General features: G+C 32.8%; 1 protein-coding gene and 4 non-coding genes across 5 annotated transcripts; 4 read left to right on the forward strand and 1 right to left on the reverse strand.

Annotated features, from left to right (window-relative positions):
- Window positions 1-1,416: 1,416 nt before the first annotated feature.
- On the reverse strand, window positions 1,417-19,260 carry LOC118036746 (retrovirus-related Pol polyprotein from transposon RE2). The gene is made up of 6 exons (XM_035042543.2): window positions 15,450-19,260; window positions 15,244-15,386; window positions 14,797-14,901; window positions 13,533-14,027; window positions 1,944-2,022; window positions 1,417-1,772 (listed from the first exon to the last, which is right to left on the reverse strand). The coding sequence occupies exons 1-6, from the start codon at window positions 19,258-19,260 to the stop codon at window positions 1,417-1,419; spliced, it is 4,989 nt and encodes a 1,662-aa protein (XP_034898434.2).
- On the forward strand, window positions 11,239-11,389 carry LOC118036749 (small nucleolar RNA snoR134). Its single transcript, XR_004685434.1, has one exon. It is a non-coding gene; the product is annotated as a small nucleolar RNA snoR134 (small nucleolar RNA).
- LOC118036748 (small nucleolar RNA Z223) lies at window positions 11,786-11,876 on the forward strand. Its single transcript, XR_004685433.1, has one exon. It is a non-coding gene; the product is annotated as a small nucleolar RNA Z223 (small nucleolar RNA).
- On the forward strand, window positions 12,038-12,155 carry LOC118036751 (small nucleolar RNA Z278). The gene has a single exon (XR_004685436.1). It is a non-coding gene; the product is annotated as a small nucleolar RNA Z278 (small nucleolar RNA).
- On the forward strand, window positions 12,949-13,068 carry LOC118036753 (small nucleolar RNA snoR97). The gene has a single exon (XR_004685438.1). It is a non-coding gene; the product is annotated as a small nucleolar RNA snoR97 (small nucleolar RNA).
- Window positions 19,261-19,775: the final 515 nt, after the last annotated feature.

Genomic DNA, 19,775 nt, shown 5'->3' on the forward strand with positions numbered 1-19,775 from the left:
TTTGAAAATCAAATAGTCCAATGAATGACATAGTGGCTTCCCAAAAATAAAACTTGTAGAATCTTTAAAAAAATTTAATCTCCACCAACCATCAAATCTCTTGTTATTTCCATTTAAAGCCACTATGTACTCTAAGCATAACATGGCTATGCATCTTCTTAAATCTATTGCTATCTCAATACTAATTTATAAAAGTATATGTTAAATTATCCAAATAGTCTGTATGTGATAAATTCTTATATACATTATTAAAACTTTAAGTTTTCACAAACCTTATTGTATGAATTAGGTAATGATTATCTGAATCGATAACTAAAACCTGAAAGAATTAGATTTTGGTATTCAAAATTTACACCCGTCAAGTTTTGACTTTATAATATTTTGGGTTTGAATTCAAATATACATAATACCAAAACCTGGCCTGTAAATACATATCACCATCCCTTTACAAAGATTAAATGATAAATGAAATAATTTTTTTCCACAATATTAAGGAAATAAAAAATTGAAAACTATAAGTCACAAAAATTCTTAGAATATTTAGGAAATTAAAAATAAAAACAATTGGGTATTAATTGGACGCACATACACTCATTTATATACTAAAAAATAAAAGCGAGTTAAGTTATATCCACACTAGGCTGAATCCTAGTTAAAACTCATCTCAATCAGATGAGAGGATTCCTGGTATCGTATATGTTGAGTGGTGACTCCCTAATTTTTATGGGGTTCTTGGGTAACATAATATTAGTCCTTTATCTCTAATTGTTTTCCAAATTCGATCCCCAACCCGGCTATAACTTTCAACGAACTGGCCCAAGAATTATCAATTGGATTTGTCAATAAAAAATTTGCTTAAGAGTTTAATTTCTCATCTGAGTCCACACCTGAAGATGACACCAAAGTATATTGGAGGATGAAAGGATCAGATTGATAATTCCTAGATACATTCTAAACCAAATTTCTTAATTATGTAGTTTAGAGACACAACTCAGAAAGGGTAATAGCGAATACGTTAGGGGCGCATATGAGAATATTATCCCCTTTTCTAAAACATTCCAAGGCATCTCTTCTTTGGAAAAGATTTATTAGAGTTTGTGGAGGAGTACATCCTAATCCTATCCGAATGATATTAATGTTGATCAAAATTTTAATTGCAATCGGTGGTGATTTAGCAAAAAGAAAATATCAATGGAGCTCGGTTTTCTCAGCAGACAATACCATGCCTAGGGCACAAATCGGAATAAAATAATTTATAAGTTGCAAAATGATAAGGAAAAAAAGGCATTTCTTGTCTATATTTTAAAGCTTCATGTGAACAAGGTTTAACAAAACATAAAGTGAAAAGGAAATCAGTACATGTAAAACAAAGCAGTATAAGTATATATATAGTAAGAATAATATATACTACGTTGTTCACATTATAGAACAACCATGAGGGTTTTCATCGCTGAAAACTGCTCCTGTCTGGTGGTTAAAGATGGAGGAATGCACTGGATGATGATAATAACCATGATCGTTGCTATCATATCCATGTTTGTAGTAATTGTAAGAAGAGGAAGGTTGAGGAGCATGGTAAGTAAGTGGACCGTTAACTTGGTGTTGGTTATAGTAATGGTCAGAATAGCTATGATCATGTGGATTGTAAGGTAATTGCCAGAGCTCAACCCTTCTTCCTGTCTTACGAACTATCTTTAGAACCTTCTTTTGGTCAGCCCATCCTGTGACCGTCACCTTTTGCAACCCCATATCTATATCTATGTCATCTACGCCTGTGTGTGTATAAGTTCAAATACAAAAGTTTAAGATATAGTCCAAGAAAATATGGCCAAAGAAAACCTTAAAAAGAGAGGAACAGTGAAAATAATTTATGAAAAAAAAAAGGGATGATTAAGATGAAAATTGTCGCATGCATAAAGTTTTTATTGGAGGTGATTTCTTACCTTTGACTTTTTCCAGAGCATTTTTCACCTTGCTCTCGCATCCAGCACAATCCATATGCACTCTCATTTCTATGATCGACTGAGTAAATTACAACGAAAATTTTCAATACAACTGTGCCATTCTTTCCTTTCAGTTGTAATATGATACGAGAAAATAGTAATTAATAGAAGACTCTTATTAATTAACCTACGGTTAATTTCATCCACTATATGTATACATGCTTACCGCCATTATAACTTCTGTTGCTGAAGCCTGAATTTGATTGTGGAGAAGAACTATTGAGTTGAAGTGTTTGATAGTATGAATATGTCAAACAAGGTGCTATATGCTCTCTATAAATAGAACATGTAATTTTGATAAAATAATGGGAATGATTGGACTTGTAACTTATTATATAATTTAATATTGGACCGACTTTCTTTTCATATAATTATTTTGCAAATGGGATGACGGATCTTCAAGGAAAGACCAAAGAGAATTGATTAATTTATTAATTAATTATCTAAGAAAATTAAACTCTACCATGTTAAAGAGGACGTCGTCTTAGACAAATTCATAATGCAAGGGCGTGCACGTAGTTAATCATTCTCCTCTCTGAGCATTGACTTTGCAGCCTGGTATTAATAAATATTACAAAAATAAATAATTACATAATATAGAAGTGCAAAGCAAGTTTACAATTAATATGCTTAAAAGAGTATGATTAACTCATGTCACTTGACCGTTGGAACCGGTGGTGGAAATTGTAAAAACTTCACATGATACATAGCGATTCCATCGGATCCTGTTCTTTTCATTCTCTCATGAAGAAGTAATGTCACTGATTTTATTTTATTTTAATTCGAATTAGTGTTTGATTGTTATACGAGTAATTAGTTAAAAAAAACAATATAAATTATATGCTCGAATTTCCTCTAATTGAATCTATTTAATTTTGTGAGTACTAACAAGAATATATGTAGTGAAAATTTACAAGTTAATATATATTTTTATTTTAGTTTTCCCTGTTTTTCTTAAAAAACCATGCATGGTAATACAAGCACATCGAAGTTGTAGAAAAACATTTATGAATCGAAAACACAAAACCTAATTACAAAAAAAAAATTGAAAATAAAGAAATTAGTATCACAAAATAATTAGCCTTCTGATATTTGTCTAAATATACGGAAACCATATATACAATCAGAAATCATGTATTTCAGTTTTCATCGAAAACTTTGCAACCAAAAAAAAATAAGCAAAACTAATTCATAAACCGAAACGATTCTGGCGTCAGGATCAGAATTCTGTGCGGCAGAAGGGCACTTGAACATGTTTTCGAAGATATAAATATTTATTCTTTTTTTTTCTCTTCAAAATTCTCCCTAGTGTTGATGTACATGATTATTTCCTCCAAGAAATAGGTGTATTCTTCATCAAGAACTTCATCAGCCCCATTTCCGTTTCAAACTTCTCAGGAAGCCAGTCTTTGGCCATCTCTACATAGTTCGGTTCCAAAATCCAATATTACAACCAACAAAACTCATCTCTGGTCTGATTGTCTTTAAGAAGCTGTACTTCGTATATATGTATTAGGGAGAATCTGCACTTGAGATCACCTTTGTCTTCACATGAGATGCACGTAAGGATTTATACACGTTGATGGATGCTTTCTTTAAATCATAAATCCAGGCTATTGAAATATAAATTCATCATTTATATAATCATATCAAAATTTGCTATAAAACTCCTTACTCACATATGAAATTCAACTGTTATGAGTCTCTTGTTAACATTTAACAACTTCCATTCAGCATGATCCTATCTTAACAATAACTTGGACAACCCAACACATAACATTGGATCAAATTAGTTTTTTCTTTTTTGGATTCTCAATACTTAATGAGGAAATGAGATTCGTAAGAAACTAATAACTATTTAGCCTTATAAAAAATAGTTATCGTGTTACCATACAAGTATACCTCAAGTCGTTGCTTTAAGCCTAACTCTTACACTTTACCATAGAAAGTGGAGAATTCATGGGAGAACACAATCTTCATAACCATTAGGAGCAACAATGGGAGCTCAACGACCAAAAAAGTTTTTTTTTTTTTTGTGTATTTAAGGAAATGAGATTTATAAGAGACTGATTTGGTTCAAGGACATGCATTAAGCTATTCACATCATTGTTATTGGGATACATTGCATATACTTAAATTGTCTCGCCATCATGGAGGGTGCATAAGTACTAATTAATATACCAGCGATACCTATTAGAGGACCCATGGACGGTTTAATTCCCATCAAAATTGTTTTCCAACTACTGCTGGTAACTTATAAAACAACTCAATCATAAATTTTTCCTCATTATAGGTTGCTATTTTTTTCCACAAACTCCTTTAATGGCTTTTGATCAACCCACCAAACTTACCATAAAACTTTTTTGGCAGTTATCATATGGTTGACTATCTACATGTATAGCAAGTGAACACAACATCTCACCTTTATTCGTTCTTCGACAGTACTGATTAAGTGAAAAAATAGTTTCTATTATCACCGTGACTTTTGAATTGACCTAATTTCTTTCCATTTCTAGAAGCACATTTGCCGCCTCTAAACTAATCAGACCACCAACAAAGAGAAATAATATTAGCCCAAAGATACCAGAGCCAATATCCTGATTCTGTTAAAACAACTACTTGGGTCTTTTATTTTCTGGTTAAGCATATTTTCCCAGGCTTTTCAAGGGCAGCCCTATTCCCATCTTTGCTTGTCATGTTTCTAGCATTTATAAGCTTTTACAAGTTGTCATGCAATATTCCCATCTTACCAATTGTGAAAATAAATTTTATATATATATGCGCGCGCGCGCGTGTAGATTTGGGCATTTGGGCATTTGCCATATTCTTCAATAGTTGGTATGATATCCATTTCTCCACAAAACAAAAAAAAAAAAAAAACAAAAAAAATCTATAAAAAGGGGTCCTAAAAATGTACGAGCACCTTTATAGCTATTTTTTGCAAAAATATATTCAACGTTGCAATCAAATTCTTATACCTCTCATTTAAAATATGTAGTTCTTAATTACTCAACTTCTTCCAATATTTGAGTCTGTGAGTTCTATTGGCAAGACAAGTTATATTTTTCAAGTCCGGGAGCTCGGTATCAAGTTTTTTTTTAGTAAAAAAGTCCCCTTAATTTGCTGCAAGGTTTCAAACTCATGTTAGAATTTTTGTGTGGTATATTTAATATTTGTGACTTGTTACTATCTTGTCATCCATTTTCTCATGAAAGTTTATCTTTATAAGACTTCTCATTGTGATAATACAAGAAGACAATCTATTAAAAGATTCTAGTCATTACATGAATATAAATTTAATATCTAATTGGTTTCAGAAGGATCCCGCTGTTCAATTAATGGGCTTTAATAGGCTGAACCAAGGCCTACATTGTAGAAAATAATGGATCAAGGCAAAACTCTATGGACTCATTTGTCTCCACAAAGTAGACTTTTCATGAGAATTTAGTGGTTTTACAATTGTTGTTCAAGTCAATAACTATCGAGACATTGCTAATTCCTCAATCCTAGCGTTAAGCATTGTGTATGCAAATAAAAGTTTATGTAGTGTGTGTACATATATAAGTCCATATCTAATATATAAAAAAAAAAAAACATGCATAAAAGAATAAGGAAATATAAAAGAATAAAAAAAACAAAACCAGACAAAAATAAAGTAAACAAAATTAATTAGGAAAGATACATTCATCATAAAATTAAATACATGAAGCTTAGCGATAATGGTCAAAATCATCCCCAATGAAGTCATTGTTTTTTTGCACCTAACATTGTGGTAAAAATTAGAATTGTAAAAATAGATAAGAAGTTACCATCTAATTTAGATAAGATGATGATTATATTAAAAAAAAAAAAAAAACACATCACCCTAAAACATTTTATCTAAGATAAGTCATTTCTATATTTTAAATTTCATGACAATAAACCTATTGGGCCTTTCTAATTATTTTTCTAAACTCATCATGGGTTTTCTTAAGAAGTGATTTGGTATCAATGCCTAATCTTAAAGCTTAATATCACTTCTTGAATCACATGCATTGAACATGAGAAGATGGTAAATATTAAAATGTTTCTAAGCCCATTTTTTCATTATATCAATGGATATATACGTCAAAATAGTACACTGAAACCAAAACATACTGTTTTAATTGACAAAATAAAATGTCAACCAGAACAAAATTAACAATTGAAATTGTCCCGAGAAAGTTAAACTAGTTGACGTTGATCTATAATAAAACCTTATGTTGTTTTCTTTTAGTTTAGAGGTTAGTTGTGAGGATACAAATAATGGTATTAATAATGCAATTAGTTATGCAATAGAAAATAAGGTGAAGGAGTTGGAGCTTGATGTTGTTGGAAAAGAAAAATCCGAATTTTATGCAATACAGAATAAGGTGGAGGGATTAGAGATAAATATTTTTCGAAAAGAGAAATTCAAATTCAAGGCACATTATAATTTTCCAAAGAAAGTATTATCCAGCCAAAGTATTACAGTTTTAAAATTGAAAGGGTTCATGTTAGAGCCTCCCTGGAATTTGACATTGAATTACCCTACAATTAAAGAATTGAATCTAGAAAACTGTAAGGGGATGCAAACATTCAAGGTTTATTTTAGTTAATATTATGTCTTTTAGATATATTAGGTCGATTTATTTAAATTTAGAGTCATTGAATTATTATTAATATTTGTTAGATTTATCCATATTCATAAGGAATATCCTATTAAACTTATAATTCTTTCTAATATATAAACTCTTTTGTAAAGACTTTTTTTTTAAGGGTGAAAGAATATTTTTAATATATATAAAAAAATCAACATTCTTGCTATCTTTTGTATGGTTGAGTAATTCTCATACTAAGTTCTTGATGGCACGTATAAATTCTTTGAATGATTAATCAAGTTCGTTGTAATTTTATACTACTCGTTCGTATCTCTTTATAGACATAAATTGTGAATAATCATTGTATATAACTTTAGTTCTTCAAGATAGATTGTTATTAGGTTAAATTGCAAACCATTCAAATATGATTTTTTCCAATAATACAACAACATAAGACAAAGTTGGCATTCCAGATTTACTTAATTTATGATTAGCTATGTCGTATCTGGACATCGCGGCGGTCTTAAAAATTTTCATGGAAAAGAATAGATTTCTGGCATTCTATTATTTGACGGGGAATGATTTTGTTTAAGGAGTCACCACCTAATATTATGGTTACTAGGAACCCTAACTGGTCAACAGAGATTCTATGGCACGAGACTAGTTACGCAAAAGAGAAGATATTATTACCCCTTAAGCGTCTTGCCTGAGGCAGGCTACATTTCTAATTTCGTCATAAATTGCTAATATTTCGTTGGTTTATGCTATGATTGTGTGTAATATTCCTGACTTTGGCGCTAGTGAATATTCAACTATAGATACTTCCAACCTGACATTGGTAAATATTACATAGTTATAAAAACAAAATAAATTTAAATAAATATATTTTTTTATTCCTGACTATGATATCGATGAATAAACCAATAAAATAAATTTACTTTTACGCATACACATATTTTTTATGTATCTAAATAAAATAAAAATACAATAAAATAAAAATAAATTTAAATCATTATTTTATTTATTTATGCATACACACATTTATTTATTTATTTATTTATTTTTTTGGAGCTAGGTCTATCCTGGTCGCTGTCAAGTGACCCGGCACAAACCAGTGAATTACATGTCGGTTGAACAGTAAGTAGTGAATTAAATTTGTATATGTACAGTACCTATGTAATTATAATTGCAACAGAGAAGGAAATGAAGGAACTTACCTGGTTGCCGAAGGCTGGAGACGAAGTGTCCTGGCGGGCCGATGCTATTCTCCCCTTCTGTCTCTTCTTGTCTGGTCGCCCTTCTCACTATTTTAGGCTTGCTTTTGTTCTCTGGATCTCCCTTGGTTCTCTGCTTTTCTCTCCTCCCCGAATTCTTTCAGTTTTCTCTCAGTCGCCTGGTTCGTTCCCTTTTCCAGTCTCCCCTGTTTTTTTTTCTTCTCTGTTGAAGCCTCCTTCAGTCAGCCCCTCAGTGTTTGTTTGTTCCTTCTCAAGCCATAACAGCAGTGGCTGCTGAAAATGGAACTTTTAGAGCTGCCACCGAAGAAGTCGAGAGCGTCCCCTTTTGTTTTATTTTCTCTGGTTTGTGTCTTCAGCCCACTTTCTCCCAGTCTCCCTGCTCGTCGTCTCCTTTCCCCTGATGGTTTGGAGTATGTAGCTGGAGACGAATAATTAGGCTGACCAACGCTTGCAGTTTCTCTGCACTTCACATGCGTTTTGAGAGCGAAGACAAAGCTGGGAATGCTGTCCTTTTGCTCTCTTACTGTTTCTCTGTTTTTAGTCCCCTCTCTGTTTTCGTTCGTGCTCCCTGTTTTTCCTTTCGGTCCCCTCTCCGAGGCCTTTCTCTGGCTTTTATAAAGCCAGAGAAGGTCTTGTGTCCCTGCCTCCAGCAATGGCGGGCATCGTGGAGGCGAGAGATCGTGGGTATAGTGGCCGTGATTGCTGGATTTGCCCTGTTGAACTGGTCTTCGGCAAACAGATGATGAACAGTAAGATTCAAAACGGCGTCATTTGGCTTGGAAAATGACAAATTGTAGTTTTGTCCCTGATGTTTTGAAATGTATCAATCGGGTCCCTTAATCAACAAATTTTAATTTTACCCCTTGGATTAATTTTAATTAAATCCCTGAATTTATTTAATTTATCAAATCAAAGTTTAATTAAGTCTGCAAACTTATTTATTCTTCAATTAAACTCTTGATTTCATTAATTAAACTAATTAAAATTTTAATTAAATTCTCAAACTTATTAATTCTTTAATTTCTGACCAATTAACTCTCAAATTTGATAATTTCATCCATGAACTTTGAATTTTGTGTTGTCTTACCCTCATTTTCAACTATATATATTTTTTTATTATTTATTTAAAAATTAGATTATGATAAGAAATAGAATACATATGACGAAATTAAGTCCAAAGGAATAACTTTTAAAGTTAGATCAAGCACCCTAGAGTGCTGATGGTATAAAGGAGGTAAACCAAAACAAGGTGGCATCTAAAGCAGACTTTACTTGGAATGACAATCAAGCTGGACAAATATTATGTAATAACCCTTTATTCAATTATTGATTTATTGTTTTATTTACTTTACATTTATAAGTAAACATTTAGTTTGAGAAGACATTTATTAATTTTCTGTTTCTTTTTGAAGAATTTTTGTTTCATTAATTTATTCGGACAAGTTGTTGCAAGCACCTAGATGAATGTATCTTTTCATTTATTTTCTTTTGTTCCTTGAATTGGATTTGAAAGTATTTTAAAACCAAGGATATAAAATAAAACAAGAAAAATGAGATTTTTTTTTTATTTAGTCGTTCGTAATTTATACTCCTGCGGACAATGGAATACAATTTATTCTTAATTTGAATTTTTTTTTTTTTTTGTGACTAAACTTTGGAGGAGTCCTAAGATGTCTGTGTACTTCTATAAAGGATGGATCAAGTTATAATTTAGTTAAAAGTTGTCGATTTAAAAGTAACTTAGATAACCGGTAAAAATATAATTTAACTTTAAAAAATATTTAAAATAATTTTTATTTTTTAAATATTAAAATATAACATATTAAACCGACCCGAGCTTTTTTAGTTTAACCCTTAAAACTCGCTATCCAAGTTATGGACTCCTCAGGTATAATAACTTTGTTATTTATATTTTTTTTTTTGCCTCAATGTGATCTAATCTACTTGATGAATCTAAAGACTATGAAATAACCGGTAAAAATATGGATTGGTTTTAAAAAAAATTCAATTTGATATATTTTTTTAATATTGAGACAACAATATTTTAAGCGTTGCGGCTTAACCCACTAAATTCGCAACCCGAGTTATAAACTTCACTAAATTTAATAATTTTGTTTTTTGATACTAAATTTTACTTAATTTTATGATAATAAAATTAAATGGTTATAAAATTAAGAACCAATCAAATAACAATTTATTTGTTTAAAAATATAATAATCTTATAAAAAACAAACCAAAATAAATTATAAAGAATAATTCAAAAGGTATTATTGAGTAATGAAATTTAAATTAAAAAAGAAAAGAAAAAAAAAGGACCTGCTTGTGTTATTTACATTAACAGTGCAAGTACATGATTTTCTCTTAATTCTTAATGTTATTGTTAGTAACTGTAGCCGGAATAACAATAGTAAAATAAGAAAAGAAAGGTGTCAACAATAATAAAAACAAATTATTTAAAGAAACAGAGGCAATAAACTATATAAAAAAATTAAAAATATCAAAGATTCTTTATATTATTTTTTTACGATATACATCGATTTCGATATAAATGATTTATTTAAAATCTAATTGAAAATAAATTTAGTTATAATATATAAAATCTAGTCCAAAAATTATTTTACCTTTAATACCCAAGAGAAATCTTAACAATAACCACTAAAACCAAAAATAATTATATCAAAAAATTTAAAAATGAGCTAAAATATTTTTTCAACATAGATAAAATATATAATAATTTATATTATTTTTCATGATATTTTGGTTTTGAAATGGATGACCCCAAATCCAGCCCTAAACCTAATAAACCTATTTTTGGAAGAATGAAAAGAAGGATTATTTTGTTATTGATTTTTTAGACCAAAAAATTGAAATTTATGTTTGTGAAAATTATCCAGTAATTAAAGATAAAAAATAAAAAATAAATTCCAAATATCAATACCTTGAACTCCCGAAACAAATTAGAGCGTATTAAAATGATTTAAAAAATATCATAAAATATATCAATTTGAAGTAAAAATAATAAAAGAAAATTTAATTTTTTAAAAGCTCTTGAAATGAAAAAATAAATAAAATTTTACAAAACTAAATTAAAAAATATGTAAAAACTATACACAAACTTTTTCCAAATTTAATTTTTTAATGGAATCATACTATCAAATATAATATCTTATTATATTTGTTTTATTGTAAATACAAAAACATGTGAAAAAACAAGCGCAGCCTCGTAACCCAAAAAACACAAAATACCTCATCAGATAACAAAACTAGGGTTTTATAGCTCTTTACAGCCTCTATATAACTTATTGACAACTTTGTTTCTCTCCATTAGCAGGCTCCACACCTCCAAAAACCCTGTTTTCATCGCAAATCCTTTCAAAACCTTATCTTTTAACAAAATTCTCTATGAATGATGCCTCCTAGGCATCACTTGTTACCATTCACTGAAGTAGAAAGCTCCAATGCTCGTGCTAAAAAATCCTGCCGTTCAGTGTTGCAGCTTAGCCTCTTGTACCTTTTTCCATGGCTTATCTGTGTCAAATCAACGACTACATCTCTCATTTTTTAAAAATTTCTCATTTTTTTCATCTGGGTATGTGTTTTTTTGCTGCCTCTCTGTACCCCTAGCTTGTTTTTTTGAGAACTATGGTGGAAATTAAGCTAGTCACTGGGGCAAGGATTGAGTCTTTTTTGGTGGTGTTCACGTGGGGCTTATGCCCTTTGTGTCAATGGTTTTGCCTCAAAAAAATCCCTCCAAATTCATCAAGTTTTGATTGTTTTATGTTATTGAATTTGTTGGCGATTATTAGATTGGATTTATCGCTATTCTGAGAGAAATCAATGAAGCAAAGAGATAAATCAAGTTTTGATTGGATTCATCAAGTTTTCGTTTTATTGATCGATCTTAGGTTCTGTTTGCTCTGTGATTAAAGTTATGCTTTTTTCCATAAATTTTTGGCAATGATGATTAATATACAGCTTTAATGCCAGTTCTGCTACTGAAAATTCTTGATTGATAGAGCTGTTATAACTCTGATCCATTTAATTTATAGATACAAAATAGTTTGAATAGCTTATTACATTGCATCCATTCATGAATTCCTTGTATATCTATTTTTAATGTTAAGTAATATGTAGGAGGTTTAAGGTTTTTGAGAGTTGGCTATGGTAATTTTTGGTTTGAGTAAAATTGTAATGTAAGATTGCCTATGATGATATAATCCCATTTGTTGAAGGTGTAGTGGAGCCATGCCCCTGTTTATCAGGGAGAACCTACTTGGTGGAAGCTACATTACGATGATATTAATGGATTTAACTGAGGTAATTTGATTTTAAAATTTATGTAGTGTTTGATATGCTGTAAAAAATGGATTGGACGGTATAATCTTTTTGTGAAGTTTTTTGGAGTATTTTATTTTTTGTTCTATCAAGGCCATTCCAGTGAAGAAATATTTGTTTATTAAAAGGAGTAGAACAACATCGTTAAATTTTCTACCAAAAAAAAAAAAAAAATTAGGTTATCTGTGTTAATAAAAATTAAAAATAATTATTATCATAATTTTTAAATTTAAATAATAATTCACTCAAGGCAAAGTTTGAGTCATAAATCATGTTAATCATTAATTTGGGTTAATATAAAAATAAAAATAATTATTTTCATAACTTAAAACTTAATATAAAACTTAATATAAGTGATGACCTAAGGCGAGATGTGTTAGGAAGATTAACTAGGATTAATTTAATTAATACATGAATAAAATTATTATAATTGTTTTAAAATCTAATCTAGGAATTGAGACAAAGCCTAGTCATGAGACAAGATGGTAAATTTAAATTGATATAAAATAAAAATAAATTAAACCAATCTTGTTATAAAAAAAAAATTAAAATTTTTTTAATCGTGTTTTATCTCGGATTGACTTGATTTTAAGTTAATTTTAATTTTTGATTGAATCAAGTTCTCTAATTTGTTTTTACTCATTTCTTGTCTAATTTTTAATAAACACAAAAATAAAACAAAATTATTTAGTCTAAAACAAACTAAACATAAAAATATATATATATATTTTTTTTATCTTTGTTGTTCAAATTGAGTTTTAACTACACTTTTTTACACCTTGTAAGTGGAATTAGGGTCTGAAAAACTCAACATTGTGTGTTGTCATCAGCTTCATCTCCTTCATAACATCTCCTTCATAACCTACCAGATCGGAGTTAAATAATAGCGTTACATCATTTATTAATTTCTCAAAATGTTTATGTGCTTTTTTGTCGTTCTTGTGAATGAAGTTGCAATGTGTAGAAATTGAAGTCCAAATGACCATTCAGCAATTAATGGAAATTCTAACATATTAGAAATTCAAGTCCTTCGAAAATTATGGCTCAGTTACTATTCATCTAGAATTAATGGTGAACTTGTGAGCCGTCATTCTATGATCTTTATATTGAAGGTGTTAGCATTTCCCAAGTGCCAAAATTGAATTTTTCGATCATTGTACTCGTGAAAAGCAAGGTAAAATATCTTGATAAATAAAACCAACATTAATTACAGCTGATGCCATCAAGAAGATGACGAGAAGATAGTTTATAACACGAGCTAAATGAGAATCAATATTCTTCAATATCAGACTCTTTTAAAGTCTGCTGTGAAGTGTTTATTTTCACTATTTTAAAATGTTGCGTGCTATAACTTTGAATACCTTGGACGCAAAGAAGATGAAGGATACACCAATGAAACAAGTCGTGATTGCAAGCCATAATGATGGAGCTAGCACTGCATAACTTCCTGCGATGAATGCGATGAGCATTGCTGGGATGGCCCATATGGTTAAAGCAGATGTCAAATCAGAGAAGGTTTCTTTTATATCCTCTTCCACTTGACCTCTTTTTCCAAGCAGTGCCCAATAAAAGTGAATGAAGAGAGCAGAAGTTGAGAGAACCATTGCTATTGCATCTGATATAACGAAGACTACAAAAGCAGCATTTTTAAGAAGAACTGCAGTGCCTTGTTCGTTCTTGTAACCGCCAGGCATGGTGAAAGCAGCTGCAAATGTTACTGTTGCTACGAGTGCCGCTACAACTATAAGAGCGTCCATTCCTCTCTCAGTAAGAGAGAGGTCGTCTAGTTTCAGCATAGCTATGGGCCGTTGAAGCGGTCCACTCCGTACAACTTTCAGTGATTTCAAAATCTCTTTCTGCAATAAGTTTCGGCAATGAAATTAAACGAATCTTTCTTTTCCTATATCATCTGTAGACTCTCAACCTTTGTTTGCTATCATAACCAGCGAGTTTGAAATCAAGTAATTTTGTTTCTTTTAGCTAGCAGCAATATATATATTGCTCTTGTTGCTACGAGAGGGCTGTTTGTTTTTTAGTTTTATATTGTTTTTTAGGTGCAATTTAAAAGTGTCTGGCTCGGAAAAAAAAATCAAATTAAACTTTTTAGTATTTTTTTTAATGTTAAAAATTAAAAAATTATTTTAATATATTTTTCAAAAAAAAAACTATTTTTTAAAAAATATTTTATACCATAATATCAAACACATCTTAAAACAAACAAATAAAGAAACCAAAATCAGTCTAGGGACAAAGCAAATAGTGTTAATCAATTATAAGTGTTGAAGTTGAAGGTATAATTTTGTTATATTGACAAAAGGATTTCTATTCTATTTTTATTTTATTTTTAAAAAAATGGAGAATAACGAAGTGAATTTATGTTTGATTGATGTGATTTATTAAAGGTGCATACGTATTTATTGTTAGAGTTGAAGTTTTTTTTTTCTTTAACAAGATTGAATGAATATTATAAATTCTCTTGATGCGTCCTTTGATAGTTATGAAAATAATCTTACTTCATTCCTCTGACAATTTAAATTTAATTTTTTTTGGTAAGTTAGCGAGCTTTTTCAAATGCAAAGACTCTTTCGCGTGCGACTCGTTAAAAAATCAAATCGAGGGAATTACCTTTTCTTCAGGAAAATTTCCTACCAAGATGTCATCAACGCTGAGGTTTTGCTTGTTAAGGCCACACATCTTCTTGTCCGCATGTCTCCAATCACTACTCAGTAACTATAAGTAAAGAGGTATTCAAGCGGAATGATTTTCTGTATTGATTAAGTTCAATATATATATACAGAATACATTAGAGTTTCCTTATGAGTCAAAGACTAATAAGGAATGACAACTAACTAAATGTAGATTGATACAAAATATTCTTACGTATCTTTCCTACTTATCACAAAATATATAGCTTTCCTATTTACATCAAAACACTATTAATATAATTTCCAACACTCCCCCTCAAGTTGGAGTGTGAATGTCAATGACTCCCAACTTGCACATGAGCTGTTTGAATTTCTCTTTTCCCAAAGCTTTCGTAAATACATCAGCTAATTGTTGTGAAGAAATTACGTATCGAGTAGCAATTTCGCCTTGTAAAATTTTGTCCCGAATAAAGTGGCAATCCATTTCAATATGCCGAGTTCTCTCATGAAACACAGGATTTTTTGCAATGTGTAAGGCAGCTTGATTATCACAATGAAGGGTAACAGGATCTGAAACTGGCATATGTAAATCTGTTAATAAATGTCTCAACCAAGTAAGCTCACAACATGTACCTGTCATCGCTCTGTATTCAGCTTCCGCACTTGATAAGGAAACTGTCTTTTGCCTTTTTGTTCTCCATGAAATTAAAGAATTTCCAAGGAATACACAATAACCAGTGGTAGAGCGACGAGTGACAGGACAACCCGCCCAGTCAGAGTCACAAAATGCCCTTAAGTGTAATGAGTTATTTGAATGAAGAAGCAAACCTTGACCAGGAGCTGATTTCAAATAACGGACAACTCGAAGAGCAGCAGCCATGTGAGGTTGACGTGGTTCATGCATGAATCGGCTGAGAATGTGAACTGAATATGTGATATCAGGTCTGGTGATGGTTAAGTAAATTAATCGACCAACTAGACGCTGGTATATACAAGGATCTTTGAGCAATTCTCCTGTATTTGAAAGTCTGCATTCTTCCATAGGAAATTCAACTGGTTTGGCACCCAAGTATCCACTGTCTTTGATAATTTCCAAGGCATATTTGCGCTGGGAAATGTAGATGCCTTGCTTGGAACGGGCTATTTCAATGCCTAAGAAGAATTTCAGATCACCAAGGTCTTTGATGCGGAAACGAGTATGAAGAAACTGCTTCAAACCTTTGATGGATTCAATGTTGTTCCCGGTTATCAAAATATCATCCACATAGATCAATAGGATGGTAAGAGATGTGCCATCTCTTTTGATGAACAAGGAATAGTCGGCTTTTGACTGTAGAAAACCAGCAGCAAGAATGACTTCTGTAAACTTAGAGAACCACTGTCGGGACGCCTGCTTAAGGCCGTATAGGGACTTGTGGAGGCGACATACAATATGCTCCCCCTGTCGCCGAAGACCAGGAGGAGGAGACATATATATCTCTTCCAATAAATCACCATTTAAGAATGCATTGTTGACGTCTAGTTGATGTAAAGGCCAGTTCAGACTAGCAGCAATAGCAAGGATGCAGCGGACAGTTACCATTTTTGCAGTGGGGGAAAAAGTGTCATGATAATCAATTCCAGCAGTTTGTGTGAAACCCCGAGCGACCAAGCGGGCTTTATAGCGCTCAACAGACCCGTCAGCCTTGCGTTTGATGCGATACACCCACTTACAACTGATCGGACGTTTGCCGGGAGGCAAAGGAACGAGGCTCCATGTCTGATTGTCAATGAGAGCTTGAAGCTCAGAGTTCATAGCTTCCTGCCACTTAGGGTCAGTCACAGCAAGGTCATACGAAGAAGGTTCCTCATCACGACTAACATTTGCAATATAACAGAGATGTGATGGAGAATATCGATCATATGAAATAAAATGACAGAGAGGATATTTCGTACCTGGTGGAGGTGCAGACGAGGCCAAGGACAATTGATGTGGAGGCAGAATCACCTGCGAGCAAACATAATCCTTGAGGCGAACATTGACTTCTCGAGGACGTTGAGAACGACGAAGTGGTTGATCAACCTGAACTAGAGTAGGTTCAGGAAGGGCAGAGTCAGCCGGCTGAACAGGGGTTTGCTGTGCAGCTGGTGGATTTAATGGAGTGGAGGAAAGTGGCTCAGGAAGGGAGGGTACTGAGTCAGTTGGTGCGGGTGAAGAGGATATGGGAGAATCAAAGGGATCAATGGTGACCGATGAGGAAGGAAGATGGGAAGAAGGATCAGACATAATAGGGACAGGAATAGGCAAGGCTGGTGGATTGTGTGCTGTAGTAGTGACTTGTGATGGATGATGAAAAGTGTCCTCAAGAAATACCACATCCCGATTGGTGAAAATTTTCTGAGTTGCAATATCGTAAAGTTTGTAAGCCTTTTGTCCCATAGGATAACCCAAAAAAATGCATTTTGTGGCACGAGCAGAAAATTTTGAGGATGGATTGACTATGGTTGCAAAGACAATACATCCAAAAACTCGCATGCGAGAATAATCAGGAAGTTTGTTGTAAAGAATTTCGAAAGGTGTTTTGTTATGAAGCAATGGAGTAGGAAGGCGATTAATAATATGGACGGCAGTAAGAATGCATTCTCCCCAAAATTTAATTGGCAAATGAGATTGAAAACGGAGAGCGGGAGCAGTTTCAAGGATGTGTCTATGTTTGCGCTCAACGACACCATTTTGTTGAGGTGTGTATACACAAGAGTGTTGAAAAAGAACGCCTTCCTCAAGGAAAAAATTTTTTAATGAAAGAAATTCAGCCCCATTATCAGAACGGAGTTTTTGAACCTTTGTATTGAATTGAGTGTGAACATGATGAAAAAACTGACGAAGTAGAGTTTGTGTCTCACTCTTGTTACGCATTAAAAAAACCCATGTAAAACGAGAAAAATCGTCCACAATGGTCAAGAAGTAAAAGGCACCAGAAATAGAAGGGGTTTTATAACGACCCCAAATATCACAATGAATAAGAGAAAAACACTTCGAAGTTGAAATTGAACTAGAAGGAAAAGGGTGACGAGTTTGTTTTGCCAATGGACAAACGTCACATTTATGACTGGAATCAAAATTGAATTTGAGTGAATTATTGGCTAAAAATTGTAAACGATTAGAAGAAGGGTGTCCCAATCGGCGATGCCAAAGATCGGATGAGATGATTAAATTGCAAGCAAAACGGGTAGAAGGAGGAGTTGAAGCCAACGCCACAAGGTAATACAGGTCATTACGTCGCTTACCCACACCAATCATTGTCCTCGTAGCCAAGTCCTGCAAAATACACCAAGATGGAAAAAAAGTCACTGAGCAATTTAAATCATCGGTTGTCTTGCCAACAGACATAAGATCAACTTTAAAGCTTGGCACACAGAGGACATTATTCAATTGAAAAGAATTGTTGAATTGAATTGAGCCAGTCACAGTAATGTTTGCCACGTCTCCACTAGGTAAGGAAACAGGTGCCAAAGACAAATTCTTGTCGACATGCTTTAATGATGTAGGAGAAGAAGTAATATGATGGGTTGCCCCACTGTCAAGTATCCAGCGATTGTGAGCAACCGGTAATAAACCTGATGTATGTTGGAAGGCTGAGGCAGCAGCAACATTAGCCTGTGTAGTGACAGGCTTGGTGGTCAAGGCACTGAGTATCTGATCATATTGATCCTCAGTCAAGTTGGGCAGAGATGCCTGGAGTTCCTGAAAAGTGGGATTAAAATCCACTTGATTTGCAGAGGGGTTTCCAGATGCAGAGTGTCTGTTGTAGCCTTGGCGCTGATGTGAAGCCTTTTCTTTACTTTTCGGATGACCAGGAGGGTAGCCAATTAATTTGTAACAGGTTGCTTTCCTGTGATACATATCACCACAGTAAGTGCACTGAAAAGGCTCTTTATTACGTGAATTATTTGATTGATAACCGGGAACAAGATTGTTTTGCCGACCCTTAGACATGTTGTAATTGCCACGTACAGCCATGGCTGCTGTATTTGATGGTGTGATGACAGCAGCCCCCAACTCTCGTTGTTTTTCTTCCTGTACAACGGAGGCATAAGCTTGACGAACCGATGGTAAAGGGTTCATCAGTAAAATCTGACCCCTTGCACCTGAATATGACTCGTTGAGTCCCATGAGGAACTGAATAAGTTTGGTCTGATCAGTCTGCGCACCACAGGTACATGTTTCTGATTTGAAAGATACAAGCTCGTCCCATAAACCCTTCAATTTTGTGTAATATGCTGCAACTGACATCTGACCTTGCTCAATCCTGTAGATGTCTCGCTGAACTTGAAAAATACGGGGAGCATTCCCTAAAGAAAATCTTTCACGAAGATCTTCCCAGATGGCATAAGGAGTGTTGCATGAAAGAACAGAATCAGCTAATTCTGGCTCAAGAGAATTTAGAATCCAAGAAAGCACCATATCGTTGCAGCGCTGCCAAAGAGCATGTTCTTCAGGATTTGAAGCCTCATGGGTTCTTTTATTTTACCAGTAATAAAAACCTGTCTTATTCTTGGCACTAAGAGAAATTTTCATGGCACGGTGCAAGAATTATAATTGTCGCCATTCAATCGCTTTGAGACAAGAAGCAAACCAGGGTGATCTGAATGGTGGAGGAATAATGGAGAACCAAGGGTGCTGGGAACAGAGGATGAATCGCCAGAACTCAAAAAAATCAATGTCATTAGCAGCCATGATTTAAGGGAGAAGAAAAAAGGAGGCAAGGCAAAGACGCAACAAACAGATGCGTTGAAGAAGGGAAAAAAATTAGGGTAAGGTCGTAGCAAGCTCTGATACCATATAAGTAAAGAGTATTCAAGCGGAATGATTTCTGTATTGATTAAGTTCAATATATATATATACAGAATACATTAGAGTTTCCTTATGAGTCAAAGACTAATAAGGAATGACAACTAACTAAATGTAGATTGATACAA

Source organism: Populus alba, chromosome 19, assembly GCF_005239225.2.
Source record: "Populus alba chromosome 19, ASM523922v2, whole genome shotgun sequence".
Taxonomy (NCBI): domain Eukaryota; kingdom Viridiplantae; phylum Streptophyta; class Magnoliopsida; order Malpighiales; family Salicaceae; genus Populus; species Populus alba.

What these genes read in the sequence shown, in the direction of transcription:
- LOC118036746 (XM_035042543.2), bottom strand. Translation starts at nt 19,260, where the DNA reads ATGGTGCTTTCTTGGATTCTAAATTCTCTTGAGCCAGAATTAGCTGAT. An exon ending in GAAATTTTCCTGAAGAAAAG is followed by an intron (nt 14,028 to 14,796) that starts GTAATTCCCTCG and finishes AACTTATTGCAG; the next exon opens with AAAGAGATTTTGAAATCACT. An exon ending in TGCTCTGGAAAAAGTCAAAG is followed by an intron (nt 1,773 to 1,943) that starts GTAAGAAATCAC and finishes ATACACACACAG; the next exon opens with GCGTAGATGACATAGATATA.